This window comes from Rissa tridactyla, chromosome 3 (assembly GCF_028500815.1).
Source record: "Rissa tridactyla isolate bRisTri1 chromosome 3, bRisTri1.patW.cur.20221130, whole genome shotgun sequence".
Taxonomy (NCBI): domain Eukaryota; kingdom Metazoa; phylum Chordata; class Aves; order Charadriiformes; family Laridae; genus Rissa; species Rissa tridactyla.
The window spans coordinates 99,511,547-99,536,717 of NC_071468.1; the positions used below are offsets into that span (position 1 = coordinate 99,511,547).

Consider the following 25,171-nt stretch of genomic DNA (forward strand, 5'->3'; position numbering starts at 1 on the left):
TTCTTTGTGAGGGTGGTGAGGCACTGGAACAGGTTGCCTAGAGAAGTTGTGGCTGCCCCATCCCTGGAAGTGTTCAAGGCCAGGCTGGATGGGGCTTTGATCAACCTGGTCTAGTGGGAGGTGTCCCTGCCCATGGCAGGGGGGTTAGAACTAGATGGTCTTTAAGGTCCTTCACAACCCAAACCATTCTATGATTTTGTTACTTCTGAAGTTTCTAATCTGTGATTATTTAGTCTTCAATTTTGTGTTTCAGAGTTTGTCAGGGTCATTTTGGAAAACCAGTTGTATTTTCTTCCTTTTTAGTCGTACTGCAAGGAGTATGGCTTTTCTGTTAACCGTGTAGTTGTGTATAAAAGCTATTTATCTTCCTTTGTACGGTGGGATAACATCAGTCCTATATTTTAGGAGAGAGGAATGATTCTTTCCAGCTTGATCCCTCTTTACCCTTTGGTAAAACATTAAAATGTCTCCTTCTCTATGTTGCTTTTTGTCCAAAACACCCATCTCTCTCCCTGGCCCGTGCCTTCACCCTACCACAAAAATCTTCCATTACTCTTTGTGGTGAGCCTTTGACAACTCACCTGGTCAGCAGAATAGAAGAGCCTGTTGTACAGCGTGACTGATCTTCAGTGCTGCCCCAGCAGCAGGGAGAAGGACCACTCGTGTTTGGCTCCCAAGTGCTTCTCCACCTCCCCAACATCAGGAGAGCTGCAGCTGTGCGATACCAGCTGTGACAGCTTTAAGGTTAGAGAGCCCTTGTCAGGTGGGTCAACCCTTTGCCCAGCTAAAGATCACGAGCTTTATAGAAGCTGGCTACACAACAGTTATTAAATAAAGAAAAAAAAAGAAAGAAAAAAAAAGTGAGAGGGAAAACAACCCCACCTTACATGTTAAAGACTGATGTAAGAAAAGGCCCAGAAGACAGTAAGGACAATAAAATAGAACTAAGACATAGTAATGTTTCATTTTATTTGATAGAAAGTTGCTTCAAAAATATGATTAACTATATACATTCTTATATGCTGTACATACAGGTACATATACAAAATGTACATAATAGCAAACATCCTTCTGTTACATTTTATGGATGGTAGTTAATAACATGAGATAGAACTTACATCAGATTCCATACCTGCTTTCATCCTGATCCTATCTACAAGGAACTGGTAGACATGAGAGATGAAAAAGGCTAGCGGATCACTTAATTCATACCCCAGCCCCCACAAAAGTCTTCTCCACAGTGCATTTCATTAGTGCATTGTTCTAGTAGTTAGGTTTGCAGCACTACCCTTCAGAGGTATTTGGCTGCTAACCTTATCTTCAGATTTTTTTTTCCAGCATTCACCCTAATACCATTTCTATTTTCTTTCTATAACTCAGATCTCCTGAGTTACAGAAATCCTCCTCAAGTCAAGCTATATTTCTTCATGTTGGGGTTTTTTCCCTTCATCTTGGTCCCTTAGTTGCTTGTTTGCCACATCTGAAATAGATTTAACTATTAGTACTGTCTGTTCTGGGAGAAGTACACTGAAGCATGAAGGCTGTAATCCAAGCATTCTCTCCTTCCCATGCTACCAGCGCATTATAAACCTGGAATCAGTCAGCAAGGAAGAAAATGTACCTTCCCTCCTCCTCCTCAGGTAATAACTGGGTGTGTGACTGCCAGCTGCTCCCTAGGACAAGTGGTGTTAGATCTCAAGAGGAACTGCCCGGTCACTGGGATTTTTCTGTCCCCAGTCCCATGAGGAATGCTCTACCTGTCCACTCTCTAGGCAAGAGGTAGCACACCAAAATCAAAACACAGGGAGTAGAGGCTGGCAACTCTGCCGTTTACTAGTTGCTTCCAAGACGTTGTCCTCCATTTCCCAACTGGAGGGATGGAGGGATTAGGCACCCTTAACCTATGGACCTGATGTTCAGGGAAGAAGAGAAAGGGAGAGCTGCCAAACCAGGAGGGTACTGTCAGCAGAAGGCCTGTGAGAGAAGCCATGGCCTCCACAACCAAACAGGCTATCCTGGAGGACTCTTCCCTGAGCTAAGAGGGAACTTGGCTTCTTTCATTGTCTTTCCAACTTTCAGAGATTAAAAATGAGCTGCTTCTTTCCTGCAGAGATCTTGAGAGCTGCAGCTTCGTTGCCCTAAGAATGTTTTCTTCTTTCCAAGTTAACAGCATCCTTAAATATCTATTTTGTTTCTTCTTCTCTGCTCATGTGGCCCTGTGCTTTCTAACCCTGTGCTGGCCACAGTCTTCATTTCACTAGGAAATTTTTCTATTCTCTTTTCATACCTCTATATCTTTTTTGTATGAATATGCAATAGCTTTCTCTGATCAGTAAAGCAGTTTTCCATCAGCTGTCAAGGTGAAAGCAAGGGGATTAAGGTTCCTCTTATAGATTCTTTTGGTATTACTTTAAATAATGTTTTTTTCTAACTAAGGGGAACTCTTCTTATATTCTTCAGAATAAGTTTATATTTTTTTTAATTACCGCATAACATGCATATATTTAATAATATCTTAAAGCCAAAGATATTAATATGCCTTCATATTTTTCTAGGCTGTGGGATTATCATTCGTTTGAGAAAATGGTTGTCAGGCTTCTATTCTGCTTGCAGTATCTCTGTCCACTGTTGCTAGGCCCATTTAGATATTATTTCTTTTTTATTTTATACTTTTATTTTATTCTTTAATCTCGTTGAGAATTTGAACCGGTATGAAGTACCTTCTGTTATTCTTTGTCTGAATTCCTGAGATCCTGTCCGCAACCTTGGTTGGGAGAGGGCGCTGGTGAGCTTCTGGCGAGATGAGACTCCACCTTAGAAGAAGTGGGTCTGAAGCACTCCTGCTGGCCTTGTGTGGTGGGAGGTGGAGGAGTCAGACGGCTGTCACTTTGCTGAATTTGTGCATTAGCAGCTGGTGAATCATCATCCTGCTGGTCTTGTGTGCTGAGAGGAACAGCAGAAGAGATGATGCCCTGAGGAGCAGCTGTTGAGCCACTGTTGAGACAATTTATAATTAAGCTTGAGATACTAACATTAAATGTGCAATTACTACAGTTCTTAGTTTCCGAGCATCAGAGTTTATTAGCCAGTGAACTAGTTTTCTTCATTGACACATTCCCCTTTTCCTTGTTTCACCTCAGCCATGTGGATCTGAGATGGTGACTGGTCTGTATCGTTGGATTTGACTCCAAGTTCCCTCTCCTGAATCGTAATCATATTCTGGAGAAAGGTGGAGCCGGTGGGCAAGAAAGGAGGAGCAGCAGCAAGGGAGGAGATCAAAACTGCAGTACCACCAGTTTTAAAAGTAAGTAAAACTGCAGTACCACCAGTTTTAAAAGTAAGTAACTTGTGCGTAAGTTGTTACTAAAAGTACCGCACAACAAGGTTTTTGTCTTGACCCCTCTCTGTACTTCGCTGCCGGAAGGTGAACTGAAGGAAGAACTGTGAGATTGTGAGCACTTTTAAACTCTGCTCATTTTCTTACAGAGAAAACTTGCGTCATCTGAGTTAAAGGAATCACCACTGTTATCTTGATTACTTACAAGATGCTTAAATGCTTTTACAGTGAGGAAATTCTGAACAGATGTAAAATGAATCCATTATAAATGCATTCTAATAATCATCCATTCAAGAGAGACTACGCAGGCAGTATCTGCATTGGTTTCAATGGATGTTGGACTGGATTTTACATAAGCACTTACTGATAACAGACATAAAGACATTTCTAAGATATTAAGTTTAAATTGAAAGGTCTATAGGCAGTATTAAAAAACAACCCAGAGTTGTTACAGTGCTAGCTCAAGATCCTCTGGTCAAGGCTTCAGCAATACTGTGTCGGTACATGAGAAGACAGGACTAAACAAAATTTCTGTATTCATCTGATGAAGATACAGATTTAAAATGTAAAATATTTACGATTTAATACTTTCAAAGAAGACAGAGTCTGTGTTTCTGTGCTGTTATTTTTACTTCCTGCGTCAAGGACAAGGAAAAATACTACAGTGAATCAATGCACACTGTATGTTACAAATACAGAGGACTTTTGTTTTATGAAGCCTTCTCATCTCTAGGAGAAAAGCATTAACATAGTAAACTGTATTTAAGCCAGGCTAGTGCATTTGTTTATTGTTTCCAGATGGGAAAACCTGTGTATCTATTCTTCAAACAGATAGATTTTCTGAGCATTTCTCAAGTAGTAATTCATAGATCACTGGTGGTCCACGGAGTACTTCCAGGTGGCTTAGAGAGGAATTCTAGTAGCAAAGCTACTTTTCAAACAATTGTGTTGTAACATAGTCAAATATCTTGGGATGGGTTTGTTTTATTTTGTTTTATTTTATTTTATTTCATTTTTTGTTATGAAGTGTCATACAGTTGCAAATGCGGATTTTAAAACATGAACAAGATAGCTGAACTAGGAAGAAGTCAAATATTACTTCAGTATGGAAAATCTAAGTAAGGGCAAATCTGTTCTCCCTTTCTCACTGATTTTAATCTCATATCCTGTTCCTTGTTAATCTCTTATCCTGTTTCTGAGGAGAGGCTGAGAGAGCTGGGACTTGTTTAGCCACAAGAAGGCTGAAGGGGATCTTATCTACATGTATTAACATTTGATGGGAGGGTGTAAAGAAGACGGAACCTCTTCTCAGTGGTGCCCAGTGGCAGGACCAGAGGCAATGGACAGAACTGAAAAACAGGAGCTTCCCTCTGAACATCAGGAAACACTCTTTCACTGTGAGGATGACTGAGCAATGGCACAGGTTGCCCAGAGAGGCTGTGGAGTCTCCAACCTTGGAGATACTCAACCCAACTGTACATGGCTCTGAGCAACCTGGTCTGGGTGACCCTGCCTTGAGCAGCAGGGGTTGGACTAGCCAATCTGCAGAGGTCCCTCCCAACCTCAACTATTCTGTAATTTGTACGTTTGGTATATATGGAAACAGTACTATGGAAATAGCTGATTTCACTGACGGTAGGGATGAGTTCAGCACATTTAGACTAGCCTTATTCACAAGGTAAGAATGCCCATAATAAGCAAGATGTTATTTAATAATTCCTCTGCCCCAATAATTTAGACTCTTCTGGAAGTAAAAGAATGATAATTTAGCTCTCCTACAGTAGTCTTATCAGTAGGTACAAAAGAGGGGTGATTTTCCTTATCTTTACTTGTGGGTTAATTGAGGCAAAACAGGTGACATGAAAATGGAATTGACTGGTCTCTGGAGAGAGCCTACAGAGAATAATAAGAAAAGTAAATAATGCCAAATCTAAAATAGACATATCAATCAAAGTAACTCCATGTGTTTATTTCTGTATTCTCTTCCTGTAATTTAATAGCCTTGTGCTGCTTTGTCTGGAATGAACAACTTATTTTGTGCTGTAATGTTAAGCTGGACTGCTTCTGTATTATGTACTTTCTGTACAAAGTTAAGAAAATATTTACCTACTTGGCAATGCATATATGAACATGTATCTTCATGGTAATTTTAAAATTGTTTTTAGATTTTGTTACCACGGGGTAACACATGGAATTACACATTGCAGACTACAATTTTTTTTTTTTAAGACTTACCAAAAGCTATGCTTCTGAAAAGCACCTGAGTTAAGATCTTTGCTTAAAATTGGCTTCTTGGTGCAATTGTTCAGTTTTTGTCCCATCATTCGCCTAATTAAAGCATCGTCTGTGTTTGGAAACAACTGTTTTGTGATTCCTGCAACATAAAGAGATGATATATAATGAGGCCTCCAAATCAGGGAAACAACAGATGTATGATCTAAAATGCATTTCTCACATCTTTGAAATTTCCAGCTACTTCAGCTTCAGCTGTAGTTAATTTGCTGTCTTCACACACTACTTCATAGATTTTGCATGTGCCAGCTCTTGCTTTTCTCTGCCTCCCATACTGCTGTGCCTGCTCTTGGCAAACTCAAAGGGAACTCCAGGGCCACAAGGGCTTCCTGTAGTGAGTGATTTGTGTTTGCTCATCCTCTCCCTTTGTTCTGTTCTCGATCAGAGTGTCCTATTCCTATCCTCGTCAGTCCTCATGCCTCTGACTCCTACAGTTTTTGTTCATTAATTTTCATTTGCCAGTGATGTCTCCTTCCCTAAAAACTTTCCTTCTGTTTTGCCTGGCTAACTTTTTTTGAATGCAAAAAACCAAACAGGACTCAACATCAGGAATCCAACTCCTGCTTTCCCCTTCTCCATCATCTTCCCTTCCCTTGAGTATTTTTTCCCTTTCATTTAATTTTGAAGTCTTACAGTTTCCATCTTCTTGAAATAATCTGATCTACTAACTCATTTTCTACAGACCTAGAACTCCCAGACTTCTGTCTTATTTTTCTTCTTCTCTTGTATAATGTTGACACTTTTATATTTGAATTCAGGAGTGTTGTCATTTCCCTTAACAAAATTCTTTGACTTCTCTATAGGCTCCCCCTTGCCACTGAATTTTCCACAGCATGCTGTATTTAGTGTCCTGATTATCTTCTCTGCTTCCCTTTTCACTTTTGCCTATACCCTTCCCCAGAATCCACCTTTAGAAAAGTCACTAGTAGCTCATAAAATCATAGGGTCATTTAGGTTGGAAAAGACTATTAAGATCTTCGAGTCCAACCATTCTTCTCATCCCATGAAATCTTTTAAATTTTTCTCATACATCGTTCTGAAAATTATCTCATCTTACCGCCTACTAAATGTATTTTCACTATTTTACATACTCTTTCCTCTTCTCTCTCTTGACTTTGGGCCTTTTTCTCTAGCTAGGTTCTTAAAGAAAAGAGGATTCTGCAACTGATTGATAGCTTTTGAAACTGCTGGCCAACTTCAACAAAACTGGACCAAGGTGCAGGAACTAGGGCTAAGCTGGGAAGAGAACCAAGAGAACTGGGGAAGTCCAAGGGAATGGCAATGGGCGAGGGATTCTAGTACAGGAACTTAGGCTATGTTGGTCAAGTATTAAGCTATAGGTGTGAATCCAATAAAAATCAGGCTTCGTGTGCTTACAAAATACTGTTTTCTTTAAAGGTGCCACTTCCCTCTGAAATTATTCTTTCCTATGCACCAAACATTTTTTGCTTTAAACCTCAGCATAAATCAAATTTTGTTTGCTTCTCTGATCACTGTTCCTGTCTTCTATACTTATTGTCTCATTGGGCCTCCAGCATTCTTTCAAATGTCAGAATTCACAGCATTCACTAACTTCAGAATATAGCAGACATTATTTTAAATTTGATTCAAGTGTGTCCTCTCTTTGCCTTCCCTTATCCGTTATTGTCAAACTCCAAGTTTGACTGTTGTAGATTAACCTTTCAAAGGCTAAAAAAATGTTTATCACTGTGCTGAGTAGGCACTTAAGTAAAACCCACAAAACTTGCACAACAGAAATACTACTACTTAGCATTTCACTGACAGTATTTGTAACAGATGGGTTTAAAAAGTATGCAGCTGAAGAAGGAAATATGAAATAGTGCATCACCTGAATAGACCAGCTGTTAAGCATTACAGTCCCTCCCTCAGAGAAGCCCTTTGTCATGTCAGTGCCACATTGAGTAACGTTAACAAGTCATCACCTATGATTTCCTGAACTTCATTCTGATTCATAGCTGGTTTCGCGGCTTTGTCCTTTGAAGAGGAGGACTTTGCACCTGTCAGGCTGTGTGTAGCCATGTATTCATGTGTATAAAGTGCTTGCATCAAGTCATTTATAAACTTTTGAGGTTTGCTCTTGTTACAAAGTGCAATCTGCCACTTTTCGATCTTGAACTGGAAAACAAAATTGGTCATAGGCATAACTATTTCAGTTCTCTAGGAATATTACATAGTATTACCTCTGAAATATTTTTAATTTTTTTTAATTATTCTTTTATTAATTTTATTTTTTTAAACCACAATTTCAAAAGTTATCTCTGCAAACACTTCACCAAGCGATCCTGATTACTCACCAGTGGAGTCAGGACGTGTTCAGACATATCGAAATCCTTCTGCTTGCACTCCATGCGGGCTGGCTGTGATCCAGTTCTGGCGTGGATTCTGTACAGCCTCGGGAGCATGGCACTATGCCCGAGCTAATATTCCTGCCTCCGAGCAGACATGCCCTAAGAGCTGTGACATCTGGTCCCGGGCTTTGTGAGTGACTTCTGCACACAGCAGTTGTACAGCCTAAGTATTTGAACTCTCCTAATGGGCAATTTTGAGCTACCTCTATTACATAAGTCTACTTTGCTGAGAAAATTAGGTGTCTCTATTTCTTTGGAGATGTTAGGTCAAATTTTGTGTATTGCAATATTCAGTCAAAACATCATACCTTGAGAATTCTTAATAGATTTCTTTGGGCTTTAGGACCCCCTGACAACACACAAGAATGATTTCCACCGCCTGGCATGACTCAGTGCGTAAGAATGTTCATGTAAACTGTGAATGCAGAAGCTAGAATTATTCTTTTGGTTGTGTCTTTGTATTTGTCATGTAGAGCCTCTGTGCCTCAGATTTCTCAATTATGCTCTGTTATAATTACAAAGAATAGGGGAACATCCTTACTCAGTATCTACATATATATATATATATGTATTTGTACTTAAGTGCTGGCCAGTGTCTGGACCAAGAGCAAAAACATACCATTCCCCAGTTACTTATTAAGAGTTTAAGCAGAGTGCTGGCATTTTTCTTAGATTATCTCTGAAACACTACCATTCCCCTTTGGCATCCAAACCATGAAGCTGGACGTTATCCCTGGATCTCAGTATTTTATTTTCTTCATGCATCCACATTCTGCCCTCAGTCACAGATGTTCAAGGTCACAGAAATCAAAGCGAGTTTGAGAGTGTACCATCACACTGGATAAAGTCTAGTGTTTCTCATGGAAACAGCTTTCTGCACAAAAGAAGCTCATCAATCACATGGTTTTTACTGATGCTTATTTTTTATATTTGTTATACTACAACAGTAGAGTTTGTACTGTATAAAATTTTCATTTTTATGCCTGAAATTGCCTTTTAACTGACCTGTTTTTCTGTCTGTTGCTCCTCGTCTTCCACATTCAAAGTTATTGGTGAGCTGGAGTTACTATGCATAGCTGCGTATGAATCTGCTAACGGATGGCTAGATGCTTTCCAAACGGCATGTGAATGCAGACTGGACGTAGATGATGCCACTCCCCCTTTCAGCAGTGCTTCAGCCATTCCTACCAGTTCCTCAAAATGGGTGACTGCCTGTGGCAACACTGAAATCAAATGGAAAGTGAGGGATAAAATAGTATTGAAGCTTTCAGACTCTAATTACATAAGCATGTATATTTTTGCAGTAAGAGTCCTGTCATAATGCAAGAGAGTCAAAGTAGTCAGCAACGACGCTTTAACATACTTTTTTCCTATTCTCTCAAATGTTTTCTTGCCATTCTGCTGTCCCCACCCATAAAGATCTGGCCTCCGTTTCTAGAACAGGATAGATCAGTTCTCTGCAAGGCTAAGAGGAACCATTAGTTCATGCCCATCACGGCACTAAACGGGCTATTTCTCTTTTTTCTTTTTGCTATCTCAAAATCTCTACAAGTCTGTAAAGCTATTGAATGCAGGCTAAGTAAAGTTATGTCTGATTTTTTTATTTTTTGATTCAAGGAAGTTACATAAGCTGCATAGACTTCTTTTTTCCCTCTTTTTTAATCTATAGATAATATCTTTTAAATAACCTTTTCTCCAAGTAATATTTATTTTCAAATATAAACTTTTATTGAGTTCATTAAGAAGAATCAATTCAGAGCAAATAGGATGCAAGGGATAAGGAATCAGCAAGATACAGAATCAATAAATTATAGAAAATACTGTAAAAGACTAATAAAAGTGCTTAAGATACACGGCAAATAGACCTAAATGTACAAGAAAAGTTGTCAGACAGTAACAAAATGTTTAAAAATAATATTCAAAAAGGTGAAGATGAATGATTCAAATCAAGATGAATAACATATGGAATGGAATGAGGTGGGCAATGAAACTGAAGATAAGCACTTGCGAAATCATATGATGATAAAAAAAGAGAAGAGATACTAGGCTGTCTAGGGACATTATGATGTAGCTGGCAAGGGAAGGAGCAAATCCTCTTTAAACCTTCTTGATTCACTAATGTTTTGAAAACTTGGATTCAGTCTTGTCTGCCCCAGAGTAAGCAAGAGGGGCTTCAGAAATGATCACTAAGTGGTGAAAGATTCATTTATAAAAGAACAAAATGGTCCTCCTCTGGGAAAGGACTAAATTTTTTGCACCTGGAACTCAGATTATCAATAATGAGGAATTACCAAAGTAATTAGAAATTAAATCATTCCAGAATAAATACAATTTCAGTAGATCAAGACAGACCGCTAATAAATAAGGTTAGTTGGACTGGTCAGTGGAGTGTTTGAGCTTAGCTGATGGTTATACACAGCATACAGGAAGGTTCTCCTGGGAACAGCTGACAGGATTTAGACAGATTTTTCCACTTCTAACTCTATGATTGCATGGCCTCCGTGTAAGACAGTTTTTTCTAAGTGCTGCTGGAGTTAAATGTTGCCATGTATCAAAGACTTTGATGCTAATGGTAGACCTTGATCGTGTCAGGTGCTTGAGCATCCATAATTCCCATCCAAATGGCCTCTTATAAATCAAGCTTTTCATGACCTTCAGGCTTTCCTCTTCATCACAATAATTCCCCTGACTTTACCTTGAAGCATCACCAGGGACTGCCTCAGGCGGCAGTTTTCTCTCATGGTGTCTGTCAGCTTCCTCTTGAGGCTTTTTATTTTGGCACACAGTTCTACCTTGGATAGTTGAAATAAAGGCTCTTCATCATCACTGCTACTTTCACTGTATAGAAGGTTGCTTCCTGAATACGGTTCTCTCTGGAAAAAAAAAAAATAAACCCGTGATACCTAGAACAACAGCAGCATAAAATTAAAGCATTAAAACTAACATTAAAATATCTGGCTAAATCAGAATATTTTCTTTGTACACGGAATGCATGAACAGACTCAGTGTATTTTAGTAATAGCTGCTACTGGACATAGCTATCACAGTTCTTATTAAAATTAAAAATGAAACATCAGTGTAGTACGTAACTGTTAGATACTTCTCCCTCTGTTCTCCATTCACCAGTTTTCTAAGGTAGTGTCTTTGAGAACCGTTAGCTTCACTAAACCAAAAGCCTTACGCCCCCCTAAACGAGTAAATTTCAGTTTGCTTTTGCTTAATACATTAAAATTGCTGAAGATGAGATGTTTACCTGTTTGTTAATTAAAGATGTTTCAAGTTGACTCAGGATGTTGGCAGGAGCAGATGCCTGCAATGATTTCTTTCTTTTTATATGCTTCATCATCTTCCCCTGGAAACAAAAGCATAATGGTGGCTTTGCATTCCTATGGGGTCTTTCATTACAGTATCTCATAGTATATCATAAACTTTTATTCACTGTGCACTTGACGTTCTTGGTTAGCAATTTTTAAAAATATGTTTGTAACTTTTTGTTAAGATTTATGTTTTCTGTCCCTACATTTTGTCACTGCAGATCTCAGCACACTGCAAAGCTCAGAAAACCTGGTCCCTTCACTTTTTTATGCAGTGGTCAGATTTCTGTCTTATGGGAGAAAAAGTAACGAAGCTACAGAGCATCCAAGTCTCAAATAACACTTTTCTCTTTAAATAGCAAAGGACAAAAATCTATTGGCCTACTCTGACAGGTTATTGGGCTGAGCTACCATGTGAAGACTGCCTGTATTCCTACCTTTACTGTACATATTTTGTGTATCATATTGTGAAGAATTAATAGTTAAGTTTCTTTCATTCCGTTATGGGCCTACCAATATCAGGCACGCAAAGAGAGAAACTCACCTGTTCTTTATCCAGATCACTGTCCTCACTTTCTGAGAATATCATTTCTATCCTCTTCCTCTTGCCTTTTCCAAGGACTTGAATTTTTGTAATTTCATCTGCTCGTAATATCTTTTGCATCATTTCCACCAGCTCTTGGGGGTCATCTGAAGCGACGGAAAAATAAAAAAAAGCCAAAGCACAGAAAATCAGGTAGCAATACCTTACAACTAGATTAAAATTTTGTATCAGACAAATGCTCTGGAACTGCACTCACCACTCATGTACACAACTTTCACCAGGTGCTTTTCTGTCTTTCTTTCACCCACAGGCCAGTTTACTAGCACGTGCTCATTTGGTTTCAGAAGTCTTTCTAGTTCATTGTCATCACTGGGAAGGTCCTGTATCCATGAAGTCTCTCCAATTTGCAGTGAATTATCATTTACAAAATCAAACAGCGTGAATTTTTTCATTGTTAAGTGGTTTTCTTGTCACACAGACACTGCCTGCAGGACGTCATAGGAAAAACAGCTGTTACCTTGTCATGCCACAGGAATGTTACAAGAATACTTTAAAAAGCCCCTATTCCTGGATATTGGTAATGACCTTGTATGAAAATATCCTGGGCAGGGAAGTGAAAACTAGCCAAGCAGCATGTTATATCTCCCCTGAAAGATGGGAGATGGTCTGCGCCATACATGTACATCAGACAGTTGCCTCCAAAACTATGCATAGAAAAAGCTTTCACCCACAGAGCCCTTGCTTCCGTATTACTGCCATGCCTAATCTATCTCCTGGCTGGCATCTCTATTACTACTGCATTTGCCCCAACAAAAGCTTTCAGTTCAGCCTCTGACTAAAAGACACAGGTGTGATAAAAACTTTCCCTAGAATGAAGGAAAGCACTAGCTATGCATGCCACGAAGAGGGATGTGTGACTTCCAGGGCTGCATTAGTCACCTCATGGTCAGCAAGATGAACAATTGCAGCCACAGAAAACCAACCCAGCACAACGCAGGACAACTGACTGGGTGAGGTATGACACATTCTGGCAGTGGAAAACTTGACGTTCAAAAGAAATGACAGGCTGAGGACTGGAAGAGAGCTGGGCTGCTTCACGAAGAATAACAGCAACAAGGAGAACCCGAACCCAAATATACAGCTAAGTCCTTTGCTTACATAAAACAATGTTTTTAAAGCAAAAGACCATTTCTGGGCTTTTTAAAGCACTGAAGTTCTACATTGGCAGAAGGGAACAAGTCATACTTTGTGCTTTATTTTTCTAATAAAGCTGATATGCCTTACACAAAAGTGTGAACTGTAATATACATTACTAAACTATATTGGAAATGTAACCGATTTATTTAAGTCTTTCCATTATACTCAAAGAAGATATTTTCTACTTTACAATTTTTAAATCAGATAAAACCAATAAAAGAAAATCTGATTTTAAATCAGATAGGACCTTGATCTTCTTTAAAACAAACATACGGTTTAGCCTGTCAGTTCATAGAGGTGAAGTACTTTTACAGAGCTGAAAACTCATGAATTCCTAGATGCGACAGCGTGATTTGCGATTTACTTGGCCTCAATCAGTCAGAAGCAAATCTAGTGCCTCATGCAGAAGCTGTCAGAAAGGTAACTCAGAGCTAGGAAAGGAGAATTACACGGGGTTATTATGTCTAAGTGAGAAAATCTGGCTGCAGTGCTCTAAGACGCGATGTCAATTCATTTGCAGAAGCCCAGCTCACCACTATTCACCATGTCTGTGCTATGCCTCAACAGAACTGGCTTTTCACACAGGGGTGAATTTGTTAATTTGCAAGAGACAGCTGCGTGCTTGTCAACATGTTTACTGATACAATGAGGCAAGCAGAGTAAGAAATCACCATTAAAAAGAGTGTTAAATCATGCTTTTATGCAGAATGTGTTGAGTGTGATAGCGGTAGGATTGTTAAGTACTGCCCTGATGAAGAAAGGAGACTGTGTTTGGAAGAATTCACATTAATTTTCCTTAAAGACACTTAGAAAGACTGGGAAACATCCATCCCATGTAAATGCTGGAAAGGTGGCAGCCTGAATATCTATGCCTAGCATGAATCGCCGGACACCTCATTCTGCCACTGATCCATGCCGAGTGGATCCTCATACTGCAGACAAAGCAGAACCCAAAAGAAGAAAAGTTTCAGCATGGACCTCACTAGAGACAGGTGAGGTCCAAAATGAAATGGCATGTTTGTCCGAACGACAATATAACAGATTTAGAACAGCTGGTGTGTGACTGCATCAGTATTCTTCCTTCTTTTTCAAAATGCTTTTGAGTGTATAACCCAGTCAGCTTAACATTTCTCATCTGGCACGAAGAGGTTAACTTCTACCTCTGATCAACCCAGCACAGCCATCCCCATCACCCAGTTCTTCGATTCTCAAATGAAGTACTCTCAGCTTTCCCCTCCTTGGCCCTTGGCAGTTGCGAGCTACTTCATTACCCTCCTAAAAGCCCACAGAAGATCAACAGAATCACAGCAAAGTCAGAGCTGCCAGTGAGCTAACACTAACAGCTGATTGACCGACTTCTGTATTTTTTTAATGTTTCCCTGTAGTCCTCTAACAGTCTATATGTTGTTTCTCATTTTGTATTGAGACAAATATTCTCTGAGCCATGGGATGTGCTTGTGGTCTGGGCTCGTACAGGGTTAGCAAGCCAGCCCGGGATTCCTGGGGACGCACTGAATGCACAGGCTGTTCTCAGCGTGGAGGGTAAGTGATGGTTCCCCACGGCACTGGGGCTATTCACACATACGCTGTGCCAACACTGCACATCGGTACCAAGTCCAACAGCTTTTGGAAGGTATCAGACTTGCGTATGTGTTATACATCTTAATGAGGTCAATGGACATGCGGACGTCTGGATGTTCGGAGCCCACGACAGCAGCCTGGTGCCACTGGTAGACACTGTGAAGACCACGGCCAGCAAAACCCTTCGCACAGTCTTTGCACTAGAGAAGCACCTGGATCCACGAAAATCCATCCCGCCACTCAAAGCTAAGGACAATTTTTACGATGGTCACAACAGGACTCAGAGCTCAGCAATTTGTCTACAGTATCTGTAAAGCTCTTTTGAGCTGTCAAGATTCTTGCCTGTGGTGGGAGGGTGTACTAGTAAACAGCAAAACTGATTTCACCACGAGTCTTAACAGCTGCCAAGTTAAAATATAAGCTACATAGGATGCTGAGAGAAATAAGGAATGGATGGGATGGGGTCGAGGTGGTGGAATCTCCTTCTCTGGAGATACTCAAAACCCACGTGGATGCGCTCCTGTGCTCTAGGTGACCCTGCTCTGGCAGCGGGGTTGGACTAGATGATCTCCAAAGGTCCCTTCCAACCCCCACCATTCTGTGATTCTGTGATCTACTCCTTTAGCTCCCGAAACGAGTCTAAAAACTTCCCAGCAGCTTTCTAAGGCTTGTGCTCAGTCCTGTTGCTCCTGCTGCTTTTGAAGGGACCAAGGCAGGAAAGCACTTGTGGGACAGCAACAGCAACTGGCCAGGTCCCCTCTTCTCTGCTGCAGCTCTGCTGGGCATCAACTCAACTGCTTGAATTATATGTAAAGTAACAAAACTATTACATTGCCAAATAAAAGGAACAGAGTGCAATAGTTGATTGTTAGTATTTTCATTATGGAGCTATGGCTTCAGCTCCCCCAGCAGACATTAATCAAACTGTGTCTTTTCACAGAATTTATTGTGACAATCCATGGGCCCTGGGGATAATACCTAACTGTCTGCTGGCATCATCTCTAGCCAGTGATTAAAGGGAATGGAAAGGTAGAACAAAACGTCTTTAATGAAGAAGAGGAACAGTAAAATACTTCACTTACTGGTAGAGAAGTCCTGCAGTGTTTTCTCACCCTGTTCTCCCACTGGAGTCAATGTGAACCTTGTTTGAGTCAGGATTGCTGCAGATGCCTCCCTTTAAAACGTTTTATTTGCCAAAAGAGATCAAAGGCAAAATGTACTGTATCATCAGGGAAAAAAAATAAAAATCTTGGGGAGTGGGATTAATCTTACCAAACTTTTACTGCCTTAAAAGTGAGAGGTTGTCTAGCCACGTTTGGCTCAGTCACCGCAGAGAGAGGTGATTCATCTCACCCTAAGACATGTATCTAAAAGACAGCAGATGACTTACGTCTGGGAGAGCCTATTTCTCTCCACTGACTATTCAGTGACTATACAGGGGTAGGTATGTCTCCTTACAGAAGCTGGCTTGGTTGAACCCACTCGATATGAGCTTTTTCTAATTTTGAATAGACTTTGAATAGTAGGATAGATTCCAGTAGACCACCTGCTATAAGGAGCCAAAAGGATGGAGTATGAAGTCTGCTAAAGGGTATCTGGTTCCCTGTTTTAAATCTTTCTAACACAGTTCTGCAAGTCATCAAGTAAGATTTCTGACACTGAGTGCTTTGTTCAGTGGTTTAATTGGAAGATATATAATCATTCATAGACATTACCCTGTGTGCAGCTACTAACCACAGAGACAGAATTACATGACCTTTGAAAGCCATTTATGTTTTGCAAGTTACTTAATTCTGCTATATTCTCCATTTGAAAACACTAGCTACCTATTTGAGAAGCACTGAAATGCAAATTTATGATTTGTCACTGTTCTACGACACAAATCTGTCGTCACTTTTTCTAAAAGCAGGTAATTTGTAGAAGGGGGAAAAAAAGGAAGGAACCATTTAATTTTAGAGCTCTGCAGAGGAAACATTAATTGGACTCTTAATTTTTACAAACATGTTAACACCTCACATTGGGCACAGATGCTACAAATTTGCACACAGAATATTGTTACTAAGCAACCCAAAAAGCCAGAACAAAAAAAAAAACCACCCACAAAAGTAATTTAAAGACGTATCTCACCCTTTGACTGACATAGTCTGTTCCATTCATCCAGAGAGCTGGCAGATGGCATGCTGAGATCATTATTTCTCTTTCCTTTCAGTAAACGCAGTGTAAAGTATTATAAATTTACAACATGAGACTGTAGACTCACTGGGGCCGATGGGTCTGACTCTGCCATGGCTTAAAACAGGGCTTTGCCACTGATTTCAGCAAAACAAGAAACTGTACCACGACTGTGCAGCACAGCTCCGTAACAAAGTACTAACATTTGATATTATCTATGCTGTAAATCCAGCCTTTGATAATCTCCATTTTCCTTGGGGGAAAAAAAACCAAACCAAACAACAAAAACCCACCGCCTTTACTGGGCTAGAAATTCATCTGCCTCACTCAAAACTATTTATTTCTAGTTCAGCATATTGAGTGGTAGTCACAGATTTAGTTTGTGTTACTTAGACTGTGGCATTTTACATTGAACTTGTCAGGACATTCAATACAATGTTGGAGTAAAACTCTAGGGCTGCACTGAAGTCTGAAAATTCCCAGTTCTCTGTAGCAAGTGTATGATGGAAAACATGACCACATTTAAATATGTTACATGCCATGTTGCGGGTTGTAACCTTATTCTCCTGAAACCAGTGTAAGATTTACTAATGATTTCAGTGGAATTAGGTACTGTTGGAAGAATGCAGTAGTGTTGTTACTGCTCAAAAGATTTACAGTGGGATATCTTAGCCATTTTATGGGAAAATATGGCTTAAAAGCAAAAATCTGCTGTTTTCAGCTAAGAAACACAGAGTACAGATTTTCCAGAATCATCAGTACCACTGTGTTCCAAATTCAGCTGGAAATCTGGGGGAGCATCCATCAGAACGTTACTGCAACTTTCAAGACTATAAATGCACAGAAGTGATCACGCTTGTCTTCCACAGGAAGGATACAACCACATGATTTTTATTACTGATAACCAACAGCTCACTTCCTGAGTGTAGATCGCTATCCTGGTGTGACTATGAAATAATCTGAGATATTTTTCTAAGAAGTGATGCTATTCATGGTACAGTAACATCTTCTGGTTTTATTCAGGCAGATTGTCTTGTTGACTTCAAAGCCTCAGCAGCATTTACAACAATCCATTTGATTTTGGAATTAATGAAGCCATTATTATTTTTCACAGCAGTGCCCTCCATGCTGTGAGTTTCAGCAACCTAGAAGTTCTATAAAATAGCATTAATACCTAAATATGCCAAAGCCCTTTGTAAGACTGTGGCTTAAATCAAAAGCTTGAAGAAGTTTATTGGAAAAGCTCTGATTTTTGCATCAAACCATTAACTTTATTTGTAATGCTGAGTGATAGGAAAGGATGAATAATGAACTTACTTATTAAGCAGGTATATTTAGTATGTCTAGAAGTACTAAACTTTTGGTCTAACTAATAAGTTATTTAACTAACAGTGAAAGATGGTGTTCATTTTAATAAATTTCAAGATAGCAGCCTGGCATCATTAGTGGGCTTTCAGGACAGGATTCAGTTCTAGATTAAGAGGCTTACATTTATGTGCCACTGGTGTACCAGCTACCTAAGCTGTAACTGTAATCACTGGAGATCTAGGGATCAATTTGGCTTCCTGAACGTAGGTTTCTAGCGCCAGTGTCCTCCAGTATTCTGCTTGGCCTTCAGCTGCTACTCCAGAAGTGCAAATCTCCCACAGGTCTTTTATCACAACTGCCGTCCCTTTGGAGATGGAGACGTCTCAGCCGTGAGCAACTCCAACAGTCGTAAGAGTCAAGCCCCTATTGAGCACGATTAAAGCTCCCTGGAGAGCAATCGAGCTTATTTCAAATGCTCGAGGGCTCAATTCACTTGCCTGAAAATAAATGCATGGTGCAATCTTAGATACCATAAATTATTACGCCTGGCCTCCAACTGCCTCTTCTGATGGGCACATCTCTCACATAGGGCCTAGACGCTCCTCCAGGCTCAAGGGTGATTACTGACTCCAGGCACCTCAAATGGCACTAAACACATAAATTTAGGGAAGTGAATTGTTCTCTGAGCGCTAATGATTGAACTGAGTTTAAATAGGTGCTTAGATACCTCACATGCCTATAAACCACATACATTTATTAATCTGTATTTTAATCCCACACAGTGAAAGATCCCCATAAAGATAACAAGATGCCAAATAACAAGACACAGGAAGTTATATTAATTCTACATCACAGATTAGTATCTTTATTAAGTAGCTATTTCACAGCTGACAGATGGAAAATTAATACCTACTTTGATTTGCTTGTTTGCAAATGCCATGCTCAACAAAATGTATTAATATACAGACCAACAAAAATCAGTTTATTTTTTTAACTGGATGAGATACCTAAGCTACAGGAATTTAACTAGTCACATGAAAGCTCCTTCCATGCAGGTTAACATATCCAAACTTTTAGAAGCAGTAAGTGGCCTCGGAGGAGAAACAAGTCAGCATGGCGCTGTAGAGTCAAACACCTGACCGTACTCATTCTGACCTGGCTTGGGTAATTCAACACAACACATCTTAACAGCTCCCAAATTATCAAGGCTAAAGACCAGTGATGCAGTCACTTATTTTGTCTAAAGATGTTTATGGGAAGGCAACATCATTAGGGAAAGTTTGAGCACATGCAAATCTGTGCTGAGGTGCAAAAACTGTGTACTTGTAACAGCCCAAGCAGTCAAGTAACTTTTCCTAAAAGGCTGAAAAAATGTCAGACATCCTTTCCATATTCAACTGATGTACTTTCAAATTGGACTTGTTCAAACAAACCCACTGAATAACCTGATGTAAGAGTTTATAAGAGGATGCATCTTCCTCTTTTTATAAGGTGGCGTAAGCTATCTTATGTCTTTCAATAGTGCTGCCCCAAAGCACTACTATCGGTGACATTCTCCCTTCAGTTCTATGAGCACAGAAGTGAAATAGCAGCTAGGAAATTCCAGGCTTGAGCTGGCGGCATCTTAACTATCTCTACTCATATGTCTTTATTGGCTGTCATAGGTGAGTGATGATAGATTAGAAGCCATGCCTGGTTAATACTCAAAGTGCCTGCTCTTTTACTCCAAAGCTCTTCCTCAATTGCTCTGTTTTTGCAGCATGTTGGTAGGAGGGAATGCACCTGATGATCTCCAGTTAAAAATAAAAAAATCTGCATTACTGTTAAAGGTCATGAGCTAGAACAAGAGACATATATGTTGTCCTCTTCCTCCAGGGAATATTACTGAAACTAAAGAGTAGTTCTGCATACACGTAGGAGAATTGACAAAAAGGCATCTTCCCTACAAGGCTAAGAACCTCAAACCTTATTAGAGCTATTTTTTCCCCTCCTGTAAAATTAAATGTCTTTTTTAGTGTATGTAGTTCAACCTAACTTTATAAATTAATATGAGCTGAATGACCAGTGTTGTATATCACCCTGAAACAATCCTTAAACAACTTCCAATTATATACATAAAATACTAATGAAGTGCAATTCCCTCTGGGATGCAAGGCCACATTCAGATTGACAACTGCTACATTAAACACTGCCAAAAATGAATACAGAGCAAATTTTAACCAAGGACAAAGGGGCACACCACTGCTGTAATAAAAAAAAAAAAAAAAAAAGAGCCATAGGAGCTTTAGCAGTATATTTCCATCTAGGCTCAAGATCAGCCTCTCTGTCTGCAAAGTCAATTTATGCCGACAGAATTCCTGCCAGCATTTTTCCAGCAACACTGCAAGCCATGAGTGCACAACTGCATGGCTCACACTCCATTCGATTTACATTCAGTCTAATAAACAGATGGAATCAAAACATACAAGTTGTGTGAGTTGATGAACCTGCAAAATAAGGACAATTACCCTTATATATATATATGAAGCAGGCAGGAATTTGGTTTTACGTGGTCACCTAAGACACCTGCAGACGGCAAAATGTTCTGGTCATGAAGGGGTCTAGCCTGCAGCACTGGAATAACACTGTTTGGTCTTGGGTAAATCAAACAACCTTTACAATGTAGCTTCTCTTTTCAAAGGATCTGAAATAATAATACATAATTACCTAATTTCAAGGATATTGTGAGAATTTACTAATGCTAGTGTGCCTTCCAAACATACAAAGCACTGTATGGAGCAAACAATTTAACAAGTTTCGCAGAAAAAAAGATTTCCAGTAACCTTGCTGAATTTAGAACACATCATTTCACATAACAGATTTTTTTGACATCTGATGCTTATATCAAGCTGGAAATTGTTACTGAAGAATGTATTTTACAAGGTTTAATAATCTACCAGAAACTCCCTTAATGTCTTCTCATACATCATGCTTAAAGTGCTGAGGATAGCATGTAACCCGTGGAGTAGAATATTGGGGGGGAAAGTAAATTATTTCATTGATAATACTCAGATACTATGATATTTTCTGTATTTACTTTGCTTGCTTCTATGGTTTTTACTGTATTTACTTTGGTTTCTGTTTGATCGAAAAAAACCCCAGGTATTTTGTGAAGAAGTATTAGACGATTAGAGAACCCTTCTAACCAGTTAAGTAGTCCTTTAAGCAGAATATTTTATTTAATTATAATTAATTAGTAGAAACATAGTCCTTAAAGCATACCTACGTACCAGTGAAAGGAAATGGTCTTACCCTTTCATTTACTCAGCAACTTTTCTGAAATCATATAATGCATCATCTCCTATTCTCATGTCCACATCACCAGATCTATCGTGATCTTTTTCTTTTGACTTCCTGATACAGGGAGTCTTATAATTGCAAAATGAGGTCCACAAGACCTGAATCTATAGGAGCAGAGAGGTGCCTTCGCAGAGCTGTGGAGTGCCCTTGAATCCCACAGCTCGCATTGGGAGAGGTCAGCAGATCTCTGCAGACATGGTTTCTCCACTGAAAAATACCATCGTATTTTCTTTTTGCAATTTTTTTCTCCCTCCTTTCAGCCTAACCCATGGTACTCAGATAGGATTTTTAGTTTCTTTTCAAAAGCATTGCTGAACCTCATGTAAATTATCCAGGAACATGCACTAGTCCATAAACTGTACCACAATTCTGCATACAAGACAAGGGTAAGAGAAGAAAGTATCTCTGCCTTCAGCCTTGCTGGGCAAGACTAAGTCAGAACAGGTTATCATGAGAGACTGGCTGAAAGAATATTTTAGGTCAACACTGCCTTGTTTCCCTGCAGGAGGACTGTGGCTGCTACAACACATTCCCTGCTCAACTCGTCCATTAAACTGCAGAAGTTCGACATAATTTTCATGCTGTTACACTTCCTCCCACATCTTGGGAAAACAGGTAAACAACTGCATTCAAGAGTGACTGCAGGCAGAGAAAAATCCTCCTGTCCTGTCCTGTCCCTTTCCACTGCAAACGTTTTGCTGGTCACCTCTTTTTTGTGGAGTCTCTGAAGCAGAACTTTCCTTTTTTATCCCTCTGCCCAAGTACTTATCACCACCTCCTCCCCCAGCATTGCTGAAGTAAAAGGCTGCTTCCAAGCCTCCTGCCGAAAACTTCAGCTATGCCCTGACTTTGTCACTGCTGTTTCCCAAAACAAGCATCTGTAGGACGCTGCCTCCCATCTTTTTCCATATCCACATCACGCGTACTCTGAAACAGCAGCATTACCCCTGATTTATTTCGGGGTCGAAGGCTGCCTTCATACCTTATAAAACTCTTGCAGACTTGTTTCAGCCTCTCAACAACTTATATCTCTTTTCTGACCTGCCTTCCCATTCCACATGCTCTTGCCATTAGTCTCAAAAGTTTGTTACCTTCTTTTACTTCCTCTCCTCTGAAATAGCTTCACCTCCGGGATTCTCCTGAGGTCAAATCTCAGCTCAGAGCCAATGATTTTGTTTTAACCTTCTCTCTTCATTCCTTTTCTCTTCTCTGTTTATCATCCTTAAGATTTATGAAAAGTTCCCTGAAAAACATTCTGTAAAGAAGCTTAGATTAAAAATGCTATACTTTTAAAACTTCTTTTAATTTCTCTTTATTACTATTTGGGGGAAAAAAAAAAAATCTACCCACATACAGTTTGCTTTTTTTTTTAATGTGAAATAACTTCAGCAACTTAAACTTTATTCACCATGGAAGTAATATTTTAACGACACTACCAAACCCCACAGTATTTAACAAAGACAGAGCAGTAATGGATATAAAGAAAGACATAGGAGCAGTTTGGTATACATGTGAGACAGTTGACTCAGAAGCCTGGAGCAGCAGCTCTCTGAAAAACCATGCCTGTCAGCATTTCTTGTACTAAACTGCACTGTCTTTTGCATTTGAAAAAAAAAAGAAAAATGCAGTTGTCATGAAATATATCCTTTTAGCAAAATATTATCCTCAAGACACCAATGGGCTCTAAGCCTTTGAAGGGAAAAGCTATAAACCTTAAACTAACAAGGAAGCATTAAGAGATTTGTCTGTCAAACGTTTTCTATCCGCTGTTAGCCGAGAACAATGTGAAAATAACCGTTCCCTCTCGGTTCTCTGCAGTTTACTGTGCGGTCACTGCTGCTGTGCTACATTTCCTCCACCATCCCATTCTGAAGCAATAAATCAGTGCAGTGCGAAAGGCGTCGAAAAGTTTCCTGCTCCTGCAATATGCTGCGGGGAAGCACTGCAGCAGGGCAGCGCGTTGCCGGGAGGGTCACACCGATTTGCTTCAGGTTACAGTGAGGTAACACGAACCGTTTGAATAATCTCCAGGTAATCTGCGTTAAAACCATTTTACTGCAGTGTACTGCGGTATTAGGAAAGATTTCAATATTGCACCACGTGATGCAACGCAACCTCACAGCATTTGCCAGTTCCGAGGCAGTGAGGGAAAGCTTTAAATCAAAGGCTGCAATGTAGCAACTTTCCATTCTATGAAGTAATAGGACAGACTATTTTGGCTCACTATGTTGGCGAATAGTATGAAATGCTACAAAATTCCTGGAATAAAACATTACAGACCTAAAAGCGAACATTTTTTTCTTTTCTTTCTTTACTTATCCCCCCTCCCAGTATCAAGAGAATCTTTCAATGAAAATGTATTTCCCTAACATTACGTGTACAGTAAAGCGTTACAATGTTATTAGCTCAGTGATAAATTAATTTTAGTATTCTAATCTTAGCATTCTAAAGATCTTTTTTCCTGTTCTTACTTAAGCTACCACAGATATGTTTCCCTCTCTCTGTCCTTCCAGCTCACTTATTTTGTAGTTTAATTTAAATTTGTACATATGCTTTTCTATAATAGTCTTATGGCAGTGATATAAAGCAGTAACATTTGAATATTATTTCAATGTTAACACAGAGATTTTCATTATTTCCATAAAGTTTTGGAAACGTTCCTCAGATTTATGCGCTCACATCAAAGATGCACAAAAAGGAATTTTGTCCTGAATAAACATAACTTTTCCCCCAGTAACACAGGCAAACACAATACTAAAGAACTGTACCTGGATATATTTTCAGCGCATGATTTTTTTTTTTGTGTTTAGTGGTGCTGGCGAGTTTAGAACTGCATTTTTACATAGTCTTTGAAAGTATGGAGCACCATCAAAGTAACGGCGACAGCGATAGTAACAGCGGCAGAGACGAGCCCTTGTCATTATCTGCGTTAGCAACCGGCACATGGAGGATTTTTACGCGATATGATGCGATGCATCGGCCCCGGCCGGGCGACAGACGGGCGGCTCGGGGAGGTGACATTCGGTGCGGCATCTTGCAGTTTACTGCAGTACGAGGGTACGGATACAGGCGGCATCGGTGCTCCCCGGGTACGTACACACGCGGATGATGCCGCTTTCGCTGGGGCCAGCCCCGGCACCGGCCGGCTCCCCGCGGACCGCACGTCGGTGCCAATTCCCCACCGCCCGTCCCGCAGGGCAGCCGGCACCGCGCCGTGTCCCGGCCCCTCCCGCGCTCCGCGGTCGCCTCGTCACCCCCGGCATCACAAACACGGGTCCGGCACGGCACGAGGACCCTCATCACCTCGTCAGGACGCATCTCTCTCGTTAACGTTTCCCGATCCCTTTCCCCCCCTGCGGCAGCGGTCGCGGTCGGCGCCCCGGGTCCGCGACAGAACCCCCCCTCCCCGTACAGTCGCCGCCACCCCGCGCCCCGCCAGGAGCGGGGGCGGCCCCTCTCCCCCCTCCGGGGGTCCCCGGTCGCCGTGTCCCCCCCCCCCCCCCGGTACCTCGCAGCAGCCATTTTCCGCCTCCCTCTGCAGCAGCTCCAGCGCGTGATGTCACCGGCCGCCCCGGCCAAGTGCCCGCGGCGGCGGCAATGGGCTGCGCCGTGCTCCTTCCTCCCTCCCTCCCGGCGGCGGCAGCACCTTCTTCTTCTTCCTCCTCTTCCTCCTCCTCCTCCTCCCGGCTGCCATGCGGCGCCCCGCCCGCCCCGCCCC

At 40.6% G+C, this 25,171-nt stretch overlaps 1 protein-coding gene across 3 annotated transcripts; it reads right to left on the bottom strand.

Moving 5' to 3' along the window:
- Positions 1 to 1,073: 1,073 nt before the first annotated feature.
- Positions 1,074 to 25,126, bottom strand: BEND6 (BEN domain containing 6). 3 transcript variants are annotated; one of them, XM_054197210.1, is made up of 10 exons: positions 24,962 to 25,126; positions 22,545 to 22,708; positions 12,113 to 12,341; positions 11,857 to 12,002; positions 11,252 to 11,350; positions 10,694 to 10,871; positions 9,004 to 9,221; positions 7,573 to 7,765; positions 5,573 to 5,711; positions 1,074 to 2,994 (listed from the first exon to the last, which is right to left on the bottom strand). In XM_054197210.1, the coding sequence occupies exons 3-10, from the start codon at positions 12,306 to 12,308 to the stop codon at positions 2,727 to 2,729; spliced, it is 1,437 nt and encodes a 478-aa protein (XP_054053185.1). In that variant the 5' UTR covers positions 12,309 to 12,341; positions 22,545 to 22,708; positions 24,962 to 25,126; the 3' UTR covers positions 1,074 to 2,726. The 3 variants fall into 3 exon arrangements, with proteins under 3 accessions (XP_054053185.1, XP_054053186.1, XP_054053187.1); XM_054197211.1 differs by lacking the exon at positions 22,545 to 22,708; XM_054197212.1 differs by lacking the exon at positions 11,252 to 11,350.
- Positions 25,127 to 25,171: the final 45 nt, after the last annotated feature.

What these genes read in the sequence shown, in the direction of transcription:
- BEND6 (XM_054197211.1), bottom strand. Translation starts at nt 12,308, where the DNA reads ATGAAAAAATTCACGCTGTTTGATTTTGTAAATGATAATTCACTGCAA. An exon ending in GAAAGTTGTGTACATGAGTG is followed by an intron (nt 12,003 to 12,112) that starts GTGAGTGCAGTT and finishes CCGTCGCTTCAG; the next exon opens with ATGACCCCCAAGAGCTGGTG. An exon ending in AGCAACAGACAGAAAAACAG is followed by an intron (nt 7,766 to 9,003) that starts GTCAGTTAAAAG and finishes TTTGTTTTCCAG; the next exon opens with TTCAAGATCGAAAAGTGGCA.